At 46.8% G+C, this 12,440-nt stretch overlaps 1 protein-coding gene across 1 annotated transcript in view; it reads right to left on the bottom strand.

Moving 5' to 3' along the window:
- Positions 1–391: 391 nt before the first annotated feature.
- The window catches only part of HDAC2 (histone deacetylase 2), a 57,829-nt gene continuing 45,780 nt past the window's right edge, over positions 392–12,440 (bottom strand). The window contains exons 10-14 of the mRNA XM_073337100.2: positions 12,288–12,396; positions 10,742–10,872; positions 9,358–9,513; positions 1,004–1,061; positions 392–737 (exon numbers count right to left, since the gene is read on the bottom strand). Coding sequence (XP_073193201.1) covers positions 707–737; positions 1,004–1,061; positions 9,358–9,513; positions 10,742–10,872; positions 12,288–12,396 — 485 coding nt within the window. The 3' untranslated portion in view covers positions 392–706. The remainder of the gene's footprint in view (positions 738–1,003; positions 1,062–9,357; positions 9,514–10,741; positions 10,873–12,287; positions 12,397–12,440) is intronic.

A 12,440-nucleotide genomic window follows, 5' to 3' on the forward strand; every position in this document is an offset into this window, starting at 1 on the left:
GTTATCAAATTAATCCATAACAAGACAAACAGCAGAGTATACTGCTGCTAGAGTATAAGGCATTTGTCCTGTTATACAATACAACCAGGAGGTGCAGAGTTTTAACCTTCTGCTTCCAAATGTTATGCTCATACATCCAGGCACAATGTCCCCATACCTACTTTTCCATTATTTACTGTAAGTATAACAGGTACATCAGTCACTGTTTCACAGTCCATGTACTATGAGTCATTACAACGTGCACAGATCAGCGTACGTACATACAGACTGTCCTCTTAAATCTCCCAGCAACTGACTGTTTATCTTTACTATATATGGAAATGCTTTCTATATAATGCAATGATGGACAAAAGAAAAACAAGTACAATTTTTTTTAATAAAGATATAATTACAAAAAGGTAAAATCAGCTCAGGAAAGGCAAATTACTTTAATAGATCAGTTTAGACATTTAACATAATAACTCACATCCATTTTAAATACTATTACATAAAGCATGGTGAAGAAAGGAATTTCTGCTTCATAATTAGAAAACTCACAATACAACTTGCCAAAAACCAAAACAAAGCCGAATGAAAATAAATACAGTCCATGCCAAATAGTACAAAATGAAATCAGCAGTCTCTCTCAACATGAAAAACTCTTCTTCTTTTAGTATTTTCCCACTCTAGTATTGTGTTCTGTAATTGGTGTGAGGCTATCTTTAATTCAAGGATTGCTGAGCAGTTCTGATTTCGCTCTGTTCAAAGGCAAAAGATATAGAACTATTAAACAGGGCATAATTTCATTTTGAGAGTGTCTTTTAGACTAGCTGTTGATAAAGATGCAATTAGAGCTCCCCATCACACATTTTAAAGTATTTTAGTAACTCCTGACACTGATTTATAACCTCACATTGATATATAGCCATCTGTACGAAGATATGTTAACTGTGGAAAATCACTGAAAGTTAATGAATGTTCTCTACAGCACAAATATTTTACAGTTTAATACTGAGGGATTTACCCTTTGGTGTCTGTCTTTTCACCGCTACTGTCCTTGGATTTATCTTCCTCCTTAACATCTAAAAACAATTGAGAAAGAAAAACAGTGTCACACTTGAAATACTTGAAAGGACTCCAGAAACACAATCTAAAATAATTTTCTTAAGACTGAGGGAAAAAACCTTCAGGAACCTAGGCTGTTTATTTGCAAATTACATCTTATTAAATAAACAACATATCATAACTTAGGCCATCAGCTACACAGAACCTTTTTTCATTCACCACTTCATTAGAGCTATACAAATTACTGGCTTCAGGATTTGAAACCACAGTGGCAAAGATTTGCATTTAGAACACCACTCCTGGACTGTAAGTACTGTTTCGGTACCTATACAAGCATGCATTTTAGATTTTATTAGATTTTTTTCTTCAGTATGACTGGAAAGAAAAAATGGTTGCCTACCTTTCGTAACTGTTGTTCTTCGAGATGTGTTGCTCATGTCCATTCCATTCTAGGCGTACACATGCCCACGTGCATGGCTGGAGATTTTTGCCTTAGCGGTATTCATAGGGCCAGCTGTGGCGCCCTCTGGAGCGTCCCTTTCAGGCTGCAGCATATCAGGCGCTGCCGGCCCTACGCCCTCTCAGTTCCTTCTTGCCGACAACTTCGACAGAGAGGCAGGAGGGTGGGTAATGGAATGGACATGAGCAACACATCTTGAAGAACAACAGTTATGAAAGGTAGGTAACAGTTTTTCTTCGAGTACTTGCTCATGTCAATTTCATTCTAGGTGACTCACCAGCAGAATCAACGGAGGTGGGCGTGGAGTTCACAGTCTTGCAGCTTGCAGCACTGCTCTGACAAAGCCAGCATCGTCTTGAGCCTGCTAGATCAGCACGTAGTGAGATGCGAATGTGTGGACGGACGACCAGGTGGAAGCCTGATAGATCTCTTGGATCGGCACCTGCGCCAGGAAGGCTGCTGATGACACCTGTGCCCTAGTCGAATGACCCGTCACGATTGTCAGCAAGGGAACCTTTGCAAGCTCATAGCAGTAGTGAATGCAGCCTGTAATCCAAAACGAGATTCTCTGGGCTGACACTGGGCAACCTTTCATCCTGTCTGCAACAGCAACAAACAACTGCGTTGACTTATGGAATGGCTTTGTTCTATCAATGTAGAAGGCCAGAGCCTGTCTGACATCCATGGTATGCAGCCTGCATACAGGACCATATAGGGAGGCTATGGCGTGAGTGCCCTGATCTCAGACACCCTACGAGCCGAAGTTACAGCGACCAAGAAGGAAACCTTCCAGGAGAGCAGCAGGAGGGAGCAGGAAGCCAAGAATTCGAAGTGGGGACCCATGAGCCTTGACAGCACAAGTTTCAGGTCCCAAGGGGGAACCGGATCCTGGACATGCAGGTAAAGGCATTCCAGGCCTTTCAGGAACCATGCCATCATGGGATCGGCGAAGACCAACTGGCCTTGAAACAGAGGGTGGAATGCCGAAACAGCCGCAGGCGTACCTTGACTGAAGATAGCAACAGGTCTTGGTGCTTAAGGTGCAGTAAATAGTCCAGGATGTCCTGCAGCGGGGCCTCTTCTGCACGAATGTGTCGGTCCAAGGACCAACACGTGAACCGCTTCCACTTTGCCAAAAAGGTAGCCCTGGTGGAAGGCTTCTTGCTGGACACTAGTGGAGCACTCCTGTTCGTCCATACTCAGCCATGCAGCAGCCAAGCTGTCAAGTGCAAAGACGCCAGCTTCGGGTGCAGCAGGTTGCCATGGTTCTGGAACTGCAGATCCGTCCTAAGAGGCAGCTGCAATGGGGTAGCTGCCAAAAGACTAAGGAGCATACCGAATCAGTGTTGATGAGGCCACACTTGGGCTATGAGGATAACCGATGCTCTGTCTTGCTTCACCTTTCGAAGTATCTTGTGGATCAATGGCACCGGCGGGAAGGCATACGTCAGCGCTCCTGACCACGGAATCAGGAAAGCATCTGACAGGGAGCCCTTGTCCCTGCCCTGAAGAGAACAGAACATGTGGCACTTTCTGTTCTGCCTAGACGCAAACAGGTCCACCTGGGGAGTCCCCCATCTGTGGGAGATTAGGCTGACCACCTCCGGATGAAGCGACCATCCGTGGTGAGACGAGGAGGCCCTGCTGAGGTGATCTGCCAGGACAATCCTGGTTCCAGGCAGGTGGGCGGCTACCAGATGAATGGCATACCACACACAAAAGTCCCAAAGGCTGAGTGCCTCCTGACAAAGGGCCGAAGATCTGACGCCACCCTGTCTGTTGATGTAATACATCGTGGCTGTATTGTCAGTCAAAACCTACACCACATTTCAGGTGGGGAAAGAAGGCTGGCCACGCCAGGCGAACTGCTCTGAGCTCCTGGACGTTGATAAGAAGGGCTAGATCGTTTGGTAGCTAGCGGCCCTGGGTGTTGAGCTTGCCCAAGTGGGCTCCCCAGGCCAGGTCTGACGCGTCCGAGACCAAGGTGGGAAACGGGGTCACAAAGGGAACCCCCTCCAGCACCGACTCAGGGTCCAGCCACCAGTCCAAGGATGAGAGGACGTGGCTTGGTACCATGACCACTCAGTCCAGGGCATGCCTGCTGGGGTTATAGACTGAGGTCAGCCGCGCCTGCAGAGGCCGCAGATGAAGTCGGGCATGACTGACCAGGTATGTGCACGTAGCCATGTGGCCCTCAATCGCAGGCATGTGTGAGCCGTGGTGAGCGGATGGCTCTTTATGTGGGCGATCAAATCCGACATGCCTAAAAACACACTTCTGGAAGGAAGGCCCTGGCCTGCGTGGAGTCGAGAACTGCTCCAATAAACTCTATGCACTGAACTGGCATTAACGTGCACTTCTCTCTGTTTATTAACAGGCCCAGATAGTTGCAGATGGACTGCATCAGATCGAGGCTCCATTGCACCTGCTCTGGAGACTTGCCCCTGATGAGCCAATCGTTAAAATACAAGAAGATCTGGACCCCTCGACGTCTCAGGTAAGCTGCAATGGTGCCACACATTTCGTGAATGTCCTGGGGGCTGAGGACAGGCCAAAGGGTATCACCGTGAACTGGAAGTGGTGCCTGGCTACTACGAAACACAGGAAACGCCTGTGCCCTGTGAACACGGAGACATGGAAGTAAGTGTCCTTTAAGTTGAGAGTGGTGTACCAGTCCCCTGGATCCAGGGAAGGAATGATGGAGGCCAGGGAGACCATGCAGAACTTCAACTTCTTGAGAGACTTGTTGAGGCGATTCAGGTCCAGGATGGGTCTGAGGCCCCTTTTGGCTTTCGGGATTAGGAAGTAATGGAAGTAGAATCTTCTTTCTTCCATGTCCCGAGGAACTTCCTCTACAGCCCCCAAGCCCAGGAGCTTCTCAACCTCCTGAACGAGGAGTTGCTTGTGAGAAGTGTCCCCAGAGAGGGACAGGAAAGTGGGGGGACGGGAAAGAGGGGCGGCCAAGAATCGTAAGGTCTAGCCCCGAGCTACTACATCCAGTGGTCCGAGGTAAACCGCGACCAGGCCAAGCTATAGGGAGAGAGGTGGTTGAGGAAAAGGTGGGTAGGATCTGGTTGACTGACTAGGGTGTCGCTCTTGTGCGCACCCTCCAAAGTATCGCTTCTGGCCCCCTGGGTGTTTGGTGGGGCCAGGCTGGGCTGGTGAGCAGGAGGAAGAAGGGTGACGACAGCTAAAACTTACAGCCCTTCTCCCTGTAGATCCCTGGTAGGTTTGCCAGGGTCTTGGAACTGGTGGTGGCCGGAAGGGCTTCCTGGCTGATTGCGGCATGTGCATGTCCAATGTGCGAAGGGTAGCCCTAGTGTCTTTCAACCTGTGCAGTCTGGGGCCTGTTTGACTGGAGAACGGACTAACTCCATCAAAAGGGAGGTCCTGGGTCGAGGCCTGCATCTCCTGGGAGATTCCTGCCATTTGGAGCCAGGAGCTTCGTCACACGACCACCGCCAATGCGACCACCCTTGCCGCCGAGTCCCATGCCATCTGCAGGGAACATCTGGCCACCACAGTACCTTCCTCCACTAGGATGCCAAACTCTTGGGGGAACCTGCTTGTCCTTCTCTTTGGCCGCAGACACAACCAGCGAGCCTGGGGGTGGGTGGGTGGATATAAAGGTATTCAAAATCTTTGGCCGGCACAAGATACTTTTTCTTTGCCCTTTTCGAGGTGGGAGGGATGGAGGAGTGGGTCTGTCACAGGGTCTTGGCTATTTTGAGGACTGCATCGTGTACGAGCAAGGCGACCGGGGTTGGCGTAGAGGCTGAGAGGACATTGAAGAGGGTGTCCTCCTGCTCTGCCATCTCCTGCACCTTGAGCCCCAAGCTCTCAGCCATGCACCAGAGAAGAGAAGGTTACTCACCTTGTACAGTAACTGAGGTTTTTCGAGATGTGTGTCCATGTGGGTGCTCCATTGTAGGTGTTTGTGCGCCCTTGTGCTCGTAGTCGGAGACTTTTGGTAGCAGTGCCTGGTTGGGTCACACATGCATGGTCCCTGCCTCGCGCTGCTGCTGGCAGTTAACCGACGCTATGATACCAACCCCCACTCAGTTCCTTCTCTACTGTAGAGACTAATAAGGAAACTCTGAAGTAGAGGGGAGGAGGGAGGGTAATGGAGCACCCATAGGGACACAACTCGAAGAACCTCAGTTACTGCACAAGGTGAGTAACCGTCTCTTCTTCTTCGAGTGCTGTCCCTCTGGGTGCTCCACTTTAGGTGACTTCAGAGCAGTGTCCTCCGATGGAAGGAGGGGCTTCGGCGTTGAAGTCATAACCTTCGATAGTACAGAGCATGAGAAGGAGGTATCAGATGTTGCCTGTTGTTCTAAGACATAGTGCTGTCTAAATGTATGGGCTGAGGTGTTGGATCATATTAAAGAAGTTCTGTATTAAAATCACAAATGAGTTTGATTCCCCATAGTTTAAATTCCAGGGTATTACTAATTAAGAGGTCTCTTGGTTTTTGGTACTGTTTCTCTCCCTCTCTGTGTGAAACTTGCAAGCTGCTAATTGTGTTAGTACATTCTAAGACAGAGTCTGTTCTCAAAGCAATTCTTTGTAACAACAACTACTCACACAGAGAGAGACTCAAAGCAATACTTTGTAACAACAGAAAAGCACCCAGAGACTCCCCGCCCTTTTGTTGTATTCATCTTGCTTTGTTAACAATTGTGATGAAAATAGAGATAGAGGATGTATGTGGATGTATGCTTGGTGTGGATAATAACTGAATGATCAGGGAGGTGCCAGCTTAAGAATGCAGTGTCCATCGGCTGAAGAAGGCGTCAAGTGGAAATAACCAGAGGACCCCCGGAGGGCAGACTGGAATCCACCCAACAGCCTCAAGAATGGGAGAACCAAAGAACAAGATAACATCTAGCAGCATGGAGCCGTCAGGAACGTGCCATCTGCTGACTGATTCAGTAACAGCATGATGAAGCAATTCCCATAGACTGGCATAGGAAGAAATTCCTATAAAAATGGACTCTAGAAAGTGAGAACTTTGGGGTCTGATTCTGCAAACCAACTTCCAGGAGCATCAGATGAGCATCTGACAAGGCCCTGCTCCCTCCTCATGTCCAGGCCACCTGGCCTGTGGCTTGGCGTGAGCAACTCTAAGGCTGGTAACTATGATAACAACCTTGCAGAACGTGTGTGTGTGTGTGTGTGTGGTGTGTGTGTGTGAATAAATATGAGATTGAATGGAACGTTATAACTATAACTAACTGCTTACTATGATTCTTTCTGTATTCACAATAAATGTGGTATTTTGCCTTTTTCCCCTTAATAAGAGCCTGCTGGTTTTTAATTTATTGGTACAACAGAGGCCCATGTAGCAACTCTACAAATGTTCGTGATAGGTACATTGTGCAGGGAAGCCGTGGGAGTCTGATAAGGCTCTAGTGGGATGTGAGTGAATCCCCATGAGGGACTGGCAGGCGCACCGATGACAGAGTTTTGTGCGATTATGGATCTACTTGAGAAGTCTTTGTTTAGAGATGGTGCTCCTTTTGGAGCATTCGGTGATGGATAGAAACAGTACGGGTGATTTATGGGATGGTTTAGTCCTGTCTATGTTAACAATGAAACTAAGTAACTGCAAAGTAGCGAGGCGCTGCTGATTGCTCCTACTCAAAGCCAAGGGCAGTAGAGAAAGAACTGAGAGGAGGTTGGTCGCACAGCATCGGTTAACTGCCTGCAGCAGTGAGAGGCAGGGACAACACATGTGCGACCCAACTGGGAACTGCTACCAAAAGTCTCCAACTATGAGCACAAATACACAAACGCGCACCCACAGGGACAGCACTCGAAGAAGAAAGGCTTGATGCTCCTGAAAGTCATCCAGCAGGCTAGCTCTGGAAGGTCCTGCGACCGCATTGTCCAGGGATGACAAGGAAGACTGCACTGCTGGTGGAGATGCTGGGGTCTTGACCATCGTCGGAGAAGGAGGCTTAGGATTGGGCACAGGTTCCTCCGTCCCGATCTCGGAATGTGCGTCCAGTACCGGGCCCGATGCGGCTGCTGACTGGTGCTCCGATGTGGCCACCAAGAAGTGCTGTGAAGGGGGCATCATCACAACCAGAATGCCCCACGTTCTCCAATACTGCCACTGTGTTGGCCACTGGCCATGCTGCAACTGCGGAGCCGCAGATGAGGGAGCGGGCTTGTGCCCAATGACGCCAATGGGACCTGGGTGATGGGCTGAACTGGCCCTCTGTACCGGACGTACCACCTTCCAGAGACCAGGGAGGTGCCATCGACAGCTATATTTGCTTACAGGTCGTGGCTACTGGTGATCGTTGACTAGGCGTAACTGACTGGTAACCACACCAGGGAGAGCGATACTGGTGCCAGGGAGACCGGCAAGAGAGTGAGCAGTGCCCAGGAATAATATGGGGAGCGACAACCCCGTGTGGTGAGTAGCATCGAGGGGATCTGGATGCCAGCCTGGGCGACAGACGATGTGACTGGGACCTGCCCTTGGATTCTCGACACGACGACAAAGATCACTGTTTTCTGTCTGGCAACTGGCAGTATTCCCCTGTCCACTGACAGGTCTTAATGGTGGGCTTGCACTTCTGGGGAGTCTTAGCTAGGTCCTGTGGCACCAAGGTTGTCACTGGAGCAGGTGGAGACCTGTGCTCTCTCTGCGCCTGGGGAGCCTGGGATTACGACAATGCAGGCATGGGTGTGGATCCCATACACTTCTCAGAGTCGGTGGTGGACCTTTAAGGGGGCTGGGAGCCCCAACCAGGCAGGCACATTCGCATTGCTCCAGAGTAGCCTGGCGGGCAGGCCCGGGTCCTTTGATAGATGATTCCTGGGCCTTCTTGCTTGGTGCCAGGGAGTGCTTCTTTGCCTTCTTCTTCGGAACCAGCAAACGGTGCTGGAAGGAGCCAGGTGCTGGTGGTGCGCTGCGCACAGAGACCGCGGCCCTCGGTGTGACCTGCCTAGAAGGCTCGGAAGCTGGGCAGAGGGAAGATTCCATCTGGAGAGCCCTGAGGCAGACATCCCTCTCTTTTTGGTTGCAGGGCCAAAAGTTTTTTCAGATCCAGCACTGCTCCTTAACATGTGACTCCCCCAAGCACTTAAGGGTCACTCACAGATATAGGCCTGTTGCAATCCGAGCAGGACTTAACCCCGTGAGACTGGGGCAAAGTCCCCGCTGGGACCCTAAACACTTAACGACTACTTAACACTACTATATGCAAACTATGTACAAAGGCCCTAAGTCCAAGGAAGAGAAACTGCTAGCTCTTGCCAAGCAATAAAGGTACTCTGACCACCACAGGCAGTAAGATGGAACTGAGGGGGCATAGGGGCGGAGCATGATTTAGAAGGCGCCGCAGCCGGCCCTACGGGTACCGCTAAGGCAAAAATCTCTGACAGCCATGCCCACACCTAGAATGGAATCGACATGTGGAAACAGTCGAAGGAGAATGAACGTTTAAACAGCACATTAACTCTTTGTGCTAATGGTTGTAGGGTATCTTACTGTTAACAAAATTCACTTTTAAGAAAGGTGCAATCCTATAATGCAGTGTTTCCGAAACTTGGGACGCTGCTTGTTCGGGGAAAGCTCCTGGCTGCGGTCCGCCACTGCAGGATGCGGCGTGGGCCAAGAGATGTACCGGCCGCCGCTTCCCACGGCCCCCACTGGCCTGGAGCAGCGAACCGCAGCCAGTGGAAGCCGCAATCGGCCGAACCTGCGGACGCAACAGGTAAACAAACCGGCCCGGCCCGCCAAGGGCTTTCCCTGAACAAGCCGTGTTCTAAGTTTGGGAAACACTGCTATAATGGGTTGGAAGGGAGAACAATAATAAACAGCATTATGCTCTTACCAGTTTTTTTGTCCTCAGTCTCTTTCTTGTCTTCTTCTATTCTGGCTTTCTTTGCTCCTTTCTTATGATCTGCAACATTTCGTCGTCCACCCTCCCCTTCATCCTCAGAATCAGAGAATTCTTCATCACAGGCTATCCGCTTATCAGACGCTCGAACTAGTATTTAAAATTAAAAAGAAAGATTAAAGGAACTCAGGGCAAGCAGAAGGAGAAAGTTTTACGACAAAAGATCTTTCAAAAAGGAATTCGTGTGAAACTGGCTTTCAGCAACTGGTTAGGAGACCAGCAGCAATTTGCCCTCTAATCAAAGGAAAAGAGAACTATGGCCAAAACATTTGCAGATACCCTGGGGTTACCTCTTAAAACATAATTATAAAGAAATGTTACAAAAACAAGTGAAAATCCATTTATTTGGTATTGCTTAGTAAGTACTGAACAAATTCAGAAGCAAGATGATTAACTGCAGCAGGGAAAAGTGTTCTGATTACAACAGTTAGGCAACAGATTAAGATGACAAGAAGCAGCTGTGAAACTACCACTACTGATATCATGGAAGGTTAAATGAAGCAGTTGTCTCTTAGGTATGGTTTAGAAATAATAAATATCAATCCTTACAATCATATGATCCATACAACTTAAACCTTATAATAAAAAACAAGTTAAACCTGCTGTGATTAATTCAGAAAGTGCTCTGACCACCCATCTCATATCTACCAAGTATCCAAGAATTCTTTTCAGATTTTTGAAAAATTCTCTCATTTCATTACAGGAGCTATATTGATTCACTTAATAATACAGGTTTCAGAGTAGCAGCCGTGCTAGTCTGTAGTCGCAAAAAGAAAAGGAGTACTTGTGGTACCTTAGAGACTGTCTCTAAGGTGCCACAAGTACTCCTTTTCTTTTTACTTAATACTGTTTCTGAAGGTACATGACATTCAAAATTTTAAGAGGCTGTAACCCATGTTCCCTTTGGGTTTGCTGTTGTTCTGGGCCAGATTTCCCAGCCTGGCCAAACTGCTCTTGTGACAAATTTAGAATGAAAGGGAGCCTCCTCGATGCTCCAGATTGTTGATCCAGCTAGAAGCCAGGTTAGACTAGACTCTGGCATATATCAGAACAGTCTATTGAGCTCAACTTGTAACCAGGTACCTACAGGCCCAAAGGGTCATATATCATCATCTGGGGAGTGCCAGACAATAGAAACACGCTGTCCTGGCCATGTCCTCTCCATTCAGCTACTGGAAGGAAGTCTCTATGGGCAGGATCTTTCAACTGGAGTGGCAGAAAACAGATAACCAGAGGTGAGGATCTGGCCCATTATGTTTAAAGTGGCCTTACTCCGGGGGCATATTCTAACAGGACACCCAAAGATAACATTTCCTACTAGAAATGCGTTTGTCTGGATCTTCTCCATCCTCATCTCCACTGTCTTCATGAACAGCATCCTCGGGAATGGCTTGCATCTGTACTCCAGGTGCATGAGGCAACATACGCAAGTTCTCAAATAAACGCTGTCTGCAAGTGAAGTAGCCGATCGAAAAGTTGTTAAATATAGGGAGAGATGTAGCCTTTCCTGCAGTTTCTGGATATTTAATCATAAATGTAACAATTTTAAAGTTGACATTTTTCTATAGTTCTTCTGGTTAAACCAGTTCTATTCTAAAGAGTGAGATTTCTCTTTTAAGAGGGGAGCAAGGCTCCACTTATTACAGGCTGGCCAGAAAAGTGGTAAATTCATACCATGCTGTTTACTAATGGCAACAAAGGATGTTATTTTACACAAAAGTTTAATGCTTAAAACTACAGTCATGACCAGACAGATTTCAGATGTTAACATTCTGCTACATCACAACTAAACATTATAACCACCTGCTCCGTGGAGTGGTCATAAGAAACATGTTCTCATGCCCACATTTGTTAGTTGGTCCCAACAATGTACACAAAAAGTTTAGCTCAACTATATTTCAAGAAGGAAATCAACACTTACTGATTTCTTATACAGAATGGAAGTGACTTTTTCATTCTTACAGATATTTAAATTGTTTTGCCACAATTGCTGAATTAAGAACAAAACATTAGTGATACTCATAAGTCCTTACACATAACATGAATTATTTGAATGACACAAAAAGACACTTCTGCAGGTTTGTTACTCAGAATAAAATGCTGGATGTTTCCTATGAATACAAACATAAGCCTCTAGCAGCGACCTACGGTGCTTTACAACTACTTTTAACATCCCAATTGATTTGCAGAACGTGGCGAGACTTAAAATTACAAATACATTTTAGGATAATATTTGAAAATATTTCTCTTCCTATTCTGTGACTAATTCAGTTTTCTGGGTTTCCTCTGCTAGAATGGACATTACAAATTCCTAAAGCAGTTCTACTTTACTCTGCTTACAGGTGTTTGACGTCACAGAAAGAGAACCCTGAATTCAGGTCATGGCGGATAAGCTTTTCCTACATTTTTAAACCTTTCATAGCAAGTCTTCCCTCTATGTTCAAGCATGAAAGGTCTCATGTTAATGGAAATAAGACAGCTCTGCACCAGAAGTAGAGGGCAATAGCATCTGAAGGTAGTTCTCAGGAGTGTCTGCAACCTGTTTTTGTGCTGGCACAAGTCTTGTCAAAAACAATCAAGACTAATGGTGCTTACTTTTAAAAAAATCACTATCTTATTGGTAAAGACTACTCACACTACTTTGACTTTAAACTGAATCTATGCTTCAAAAAGAAGGCAAATCAAATCTATTTCCCCCTAAGTCATTAAAACCACCATCACTGCGATCCTAAAGCAATACACTATATAAATAAAAGTTGATAAAGATGAGGTTTGATTAGGTAGGAAATTTATGAAGTATTTCCACCAACAAAAGACTATGATTTTCAGACTTTCCATTCTCAAAGAAGGGAACATCTACTTACTTGATCTTTTCCATATACTCTGGTGTGTTCTGGTTTGTCATATTTGATGGACTAATATGCAGTTTGAAGTCTGGTCCAAAATACTCAAAGTAGTCATTGTATGGCAACTCTTAAAAAAAAGAAAAAAAAGATTTCAGCCACCTAAAAAGCTCG

This window comes from Lepidochelys kempii, chromosome 3 (genome assembly GCF_965140285.1).
Source record: "Lepidochelys kempii isolate rLepKem1 chromosome 3, rLepKem1.hap1, whole genome shotgun sequence".
Lineage (NCBI taxonomy): Eukaryota > Metazoa > Chordata > Testudines > Cheloniidae > Lepidochelys > Lepidochelys kempii.